This window comes from Kryptolebias marmoratus, linkage group LG6 (assembly GCF_001649575.2).
Source record: "Kryptolebias marmoratus isolate JLee-2015 linkage group LG6, ASM164957v2, whole genome shotgun sequence".
Classification (NCBI taxonomy): Eukaryota; Metazoa; Chordata; class Actinopteri; order Cyprinodontiformes; family Rivulidae; genus Kryptolebias; species Kryptolebias marmoratus.
The window spans coordinates 25,174,293-25,180,292 of NC_051435.1; the positions used below are offsets into that span (position 1 = coordinate 25,174,293).

Below are 6,000 nucleotides of genomic sequence, written 5' to 3' on the forward strand. Positions count from 1 at the left end.
AAAAATAAATGCTAATGATTGAACCTATTCAAACAAAAATCAAACTTTTTGACTAAGTCAGCCTGGAAAACACCAGTAACTCGAAAAAGTTGTGCTAATTTACTCTTATTATTATTTCTTTTTTGTATGATCCATAATCCATGCACACTTTTGCCAATTATTACTTTATCAGAAGAAACGGCTCAGGTTGTGATCCTAACCACGTGTATAACATTTGGTTGAAATCGGTGTGGTCATTTTTCAGATAGATTTATCCCACCCCCTAGAGTCAGGTAAACATGAAACAAAGGACATAAACTGGACCTATGGTATGAATTTGATGTTTATGATCAGATATGGCTATTTTAATTTAAAGCTAGTTAGCAAGCAAAAACTTGCATAAACATAACTCGGTCATTTAACAACAAAACAACTTTTCCTGATAAGCTTTTTTTGGCTGCTCTTCTAGATGTTTCAGCCATAATATTAGTGCCACCTATAGGTTGATGCAAGTAGATTTTTGTTGTTATATAGCAGGTAGCATACTTTATTTTTCCTTTCAAAAATTTGACAGTTTTGACTATAAGCTTGATTCTGTTAAAGATTTTTCTTTGAGATGTAATAAGCCATACCCCCAGAATTTGAGCTTTATGACCTTTTAGGTCTGACCTCAAGGCAATATCCTAAAAATCATAGCAAATTTCATCAACATCCAATAACTATTTTGCATGAAAGTCTTCATAGATTATAGTGCCTTCAATGGCTCAGTGTTTGTCAGTTTTGGTCCAGTAGTTCAGAATTGGCTTCCCCAACAGCAGTCTAAATTTCATCTCATCGACTGTTGTTGTTTTCAAGATGTAACCAAAACATGTTTTTAGCCAGCCAGCCTTAAATACTTGTGTAAGCATAACTTGCACATTTTTGATAATAAATGGTAATGATAATAATATATATATTTTTTGTCAAAAATGGGCTGGGCTTCCATGGAACATAACTCTACAAGGAATGTGTAGATACAAGGTTTTAAATTGCGTAATTTTTGGTTTAGAAGTTACAGGACAAAATGCAAAATGCCCCAATGATAGCACCCCCATGGGTGGACATCCATCCATTTTCTTTACCCACTTCTCCATTAAGGGTCGCGGGGAGCTGGTGCCTATCTGAGTATTTTTGTGATCCACACACACAAGCTGTAGTTACAACTGCGTAGCTGTCATCTCAAGATGCCTTATGGTTTAGACTGCAGTATGACTTTTATTTGTAGAATAAAAAATAAATATTATGGAAAATAATAATAAAAAAAGCAGAACAGTTTCAATAGAGTTTCATGCTCCGCTGGAAGCACGGAAATACTGCTGGTTCGAAGTTTCATTCCCTTGCCTCCATGGGCTTGATCCCTAAGGAGGTAAAGTTTGTGTGGTAATCACTGAGAACTGAGTTTTAAAACATCTGGCAAAATGTGGTTGTGGCAGCCATCATAAATTAAGACCACGTCATTAAAAGCAGGGGGTGATATGCATCTATTCAAGAAAAGCTAGTCTTTTAATTGTTAGTCCCATAATCTCCAAACCATGCATCATTACTATCTTGTCAACCAATTCCATTTCACTCTTTCAGCTAAAAAGGGGAAACCACAGCAATTGTTAATATTATACAAAAGCACTGTATGGTTCAGAAAGTGTATTTCTACTAAAAAAAAACAAGTGTTTGTTGCTGTTTATCCAAGCAGACAGTTTGATCTGTCTCAGGAAAAGCCAGTGGAAGATGTATTCTCATAAAATCATTTTCTCTGTACTGTTTAAACTTCTCAGTATTTTCTAACCAAGAGAAATTACCCAACATACATGTGGTCTTTTTCACAATAAACATTGATTAGTTTTATATGAACCAGATTAAAATACATTAAGGAACTTTTTGGAAACAATGACTTTAGAAAATGCTTTGTTTTAAAATATTTTTTTACAAAGAAGTCTTTGGATAGTTTTCTAGCAAATAGCTGTAGAAAATGAGTATAACAGTATTTTTTTTTTCACCCTTTCTCTCTTTTGTAGGTGACACAGTGAAGATCGGTGAGATCATTTACAAACTCAAAACACCCCAGAATCCAGAACTTGTTCCTCTCAAATACTGTATGTATTGAATTTTCAGAATCCTTTTGACTATTTAGTGATACCTGAGGTATGCTGGCATAATAAAATAATTTCCCTGTCTGGCGCTCCTAGTTTCAGACTCCCTGCCACAGATGGTGGCTCAGCACCTTCGATGGATCATGCAGAAAGACCTTTTAGGCCAAGATGTTTTTCTTATAGGACCTCCAGGACCCCTGAGACGATCCGTAGCAATGCAGTACCTTGTGAGTGCTGACATTTTTCACACACTAAACACTGTGTTTAGGAAAATACTTGATAAGACATGATGTGAATGAAATAGTTTGCCAGTGCTAATAAATGTAATACATGACTCGCACAAACCTAGAGAAGAAAAAAGATCAAGATAAAATAAGAAACAAACGATCTGTTTCACATTAATTAATAAAAATTAGATATCAGTTGTTTGACGTAATTTTCTTCTGCTGAACTTGGATATAACAAAGAAGAAAGTGCTCCAGCCCAGAATACATGGATTTATTTATTTATGTTGTGCCAGACAGAACTCATTTCAGCCATTTGTAGTAGCTTCCATGCAAAACTTTATATTTTAAATTACCAAATTTTGTGTTTTTTTTTATAAATAAGTAAACAATCAGGTAAATGTAAATTAAATGTAAACTGCTAAACAGCTGCAGTTAGTTAAAAACATTGTAGAACCACATTTCTGATCAATATTTACATTAAATAGCAATTAAATCAGGTATCTTTTATTATGGGGTAATAATAAATGGGCAGCTGGGACTGGTTGTAAAAGGTCATATTAAAAGATAACAACATGCCTTTCTCATTATAAGCATTGCAGTATTTTCCAACTTTCCCCTAAAAGTTAAAGAATGGCATTGTTGAGATGTCTTGTGATACAGCTAAGGAATTAAAAAAAAAGTCTGGTGTTTCCAAAGACTGTTTGTTAGTGGTGTCCAATCCTGGTCCTCAGGGGCCACTGTCCTGCATATTTTAGTTGTTTCTCTGCTCTTCAGCAGGTCGTCAAGTTCTACATAAGCCTGTTAATCACTCATTCATTCAATCGGGTGTGTCAAAGTGGAGAAACGCCTAAAACATGCAGAATAATGGCCCTCCAGGACCAGGACTAGACGGCACTTCTGTATGTGAACAGTGAGACCTCTGATGTGGACCCGGAAGTTGAAGCTGAAATGGGGCCATTTCCCTGTCGGCTGGTTTCAGTGAAAGTTTTAAATCCTAAAAAAAAGGACATTGTTGTAATTAATAATATCATGATTCAAAGAAAAGCTCATGTAACACCATGATTAGAGATGCATGCTTCTAAAATTGCGCCGCTCAAGATAGCTGTAGTTGGAGTGATTGGGACACAGTGTCTGTTACATTCATTCTGAGATATTGCTTTTGAAAACTTTATTCCTCTTTTTTTCTGGATGTAAATCAGTTTTTTTGGATGAATATTTCCTCTGGTATCGGATGCTGTGCAGCAGGAAGGATTTTTACTGAAACCTTTTTTACTTTTGGACATTTTGTTATGATGCGTAACCATGACAACAAGTGTTAAACGTGAAGAACCCTGAAGTCCAGTCATGGCCAGAACCAAGCAGACTGCCTGTAAATCCACCGGAGGTAAAGCTCCCAGGAAGCAACTCGCCACCAAAGCCACCAGCGAGAGCGCCCCGACCACCGGCGGAGTGAAGAAGCCTCACCGCTACAGGCCCGGTACCGTGGCTCTCGGGGAGATCCACCGCCACCAGAAGTCCACCAAGCAGCTCATCCAGAAGCTGCCCTTCCAGCATGTGGTCTGGGAGATCCTCCAGGACTTCAAGACCGACCTGATCTTCCAGAGCTCAGCCATCATGGCTCCGCAGGAGGCTAGCGAGGCTCACATGGTGGAGCTCTTTGAGGACACCAGGACTGAGGACACATCGGGACAGACCGCTACAAGAGATCCTTCCTGCCCACAGCCATCAGCTTCTATAACAACTCTTTAACGAAACCAGGATTATGAGCTACAACAACATTTAATTTCCCTTTTAGGATTATTGAAGTATTTTTGGAATTGAATTGAATTGAACTGAATTATGCGTGGGGCTGTAGGCGGGACTTAAAGCCCCACATCCCTAGTGTGCAGATGCTGCTTCTAAAAATACAGCATAGCAGCTTCTGTAAATTGGTTCCTGCTGGTTTCCAACTTCAAAGACTCTGAATGCAAGTTTAGCCCCTGAGGGTATTCCAGAAAGGAGATTTAACAAACTCTGAGTTTATTTACAAACCCCAAGTTAACACCAAGTGGAGAAACACAGAAGTTTTGTTTTATGAAAGGCTGATTACAGTGAAGTGGATTGACTCTTAGTATCTTCATTTTCTATCAAGAGTTTGCACATTCACAGCAAGAAGCCTTCATTAATAGAGTCCAAATACCCACATACACAATGACAGCCGCAAAAAAATCAGATCTAATCCGGTTTTGAATATAAAGTTTTCAAGAACCACTGCCACTAGTTTTAGGACAAATGTTCAAAAGGCCTTTGTCCTGCCTTGTTGATTTTTTTAAGAGTAGAGTAAATAAAAATGTGGGACATTAGTTCAGGTTGTGGGATGGGTTAAAAGGGCTGAAAAACGTTGTTTAGTCCTACATAAAAACACATGTGGCCACTTAAATGTGAGCTCATTTATCTCCTCGTTGTTAACCAGGAGTTGACCAAACGAGAAGTAGAGTATATGGCACTGTCCAGGGACACCACAGAGACTGACCTGAAGCAGAGGAGGGAGATTCGATCAGGGACCGCCTTCTACATAGACCAGGTAAATCTGTTTTTCATTTTGTCTATCAAGCAGAATCTAAGTATGGCATAAACACTTCTTTACAGATCATTCTTTCTTATGATATACCTTAATCTTTGCTATTGTCAACAGTGAAAATCACTCATCTTTTTGCCTGTCTCTGCTTTTTAGTTTTGCATTACAGATCAGCTTTTGATGATTAATGAGCTTTTTATTTAACTTGTTAATAGCTCATCCCAAAATTTCTTCCGAGTACCACTAATGATATCCTGAGTACCACCAGTGGTACTTGTATCATCTTGTATCACAGTTTGAGAAACATGGATGTAAACTATTTTGAGTACATGCGACTTGAAGCATGTTTTGTAGAGTCTTGTATTTTTACAAGTTTTATTCACAATATTTTAAGGCAACTTATACCAGAAAGCTGTTTGATATATATAAACTTTAAGTAAGCTGAATGGAAAATAAGTCATGGATATGTCTGTGTGGGGGTAGCTAGAGACTGAGATTTTTTTTGACAAATATGCTGTTTGTAGTTATGACCTTCTTACAAAAAGTTCTACAAATTAAAAATGTTTCCTGTTTGCATACTGGTACTGTCACACAATATGTCTTGTCAGGACATGTTGTCTTTTTCAGAAAAAAAAAAAGTTGTCAAAATCTCCATCTGACTGAAGCTCATCCTCCTCCCACCTTCTCATCTACACATCCATTCATCCATCCATCCATCTTCTGCTTATCCGGGGTCGGGTCGCGGGGGCAGCAGCCTAAGCAGGGAGACCCAGACTTCCCTCTCCCCAGCCACTTGGGCCAGCTCCTCCGGGGGAATCCCAAGGCGTTCCCAGGCCAGCCGAGAAACTTAGTCCCTCCAGCGTGTCCTGGGTCTTCCTCTGGGCCTCCTCCCGGTGGGACGTGCCCAGAACACCTCACCAGGGAGACGTCCAGGAGACATCCTAACCAGATGCCTGAGCCACCTCAACTGGCTCCTCTAGACGTGGAGGAGCAGCGGCTCTACTCTGAGTCCCTCCTGGATGACCGAGCTTCTCACCCTATCTCTAAGGGAGAGCCCAGACACCCTGCGGAGGAAACTCATTTCAGCCGCTTGTATTCGCGATCTCGTTCT

The 6,000-nt window shown here is 39.0% G+C and overlaps 1 protein-coding gene across 1 annotated transcript in view; it reads left to right on the forward strand.

The window, feature by feature from the left end:
- vwa8 (von Willebrand factor A domain containing 8) overlaps nt 1-6,000 on the forward strand; it is a 145,753-nt gene that overhangs the window by 6,965 nt on the left and 132,788 nt on the right. Inside the window, exons 2-4 of the mRNA XM_037976242.1 lie at nt 2,031-2,108; nt 2,202-2,332; nt 4,785-4,895. Coding sequence (XP_037832170.1) covers nt 2,031-2,108; nt 2,202-2,332; nt 4,785-4,895 — 320 coding nt within the window. The remainder of the gene's footprint in view (nt 1-2,030; nt 2,109-2,201; nt 2,333-4,784; nt 4,896-6,000) is intronic.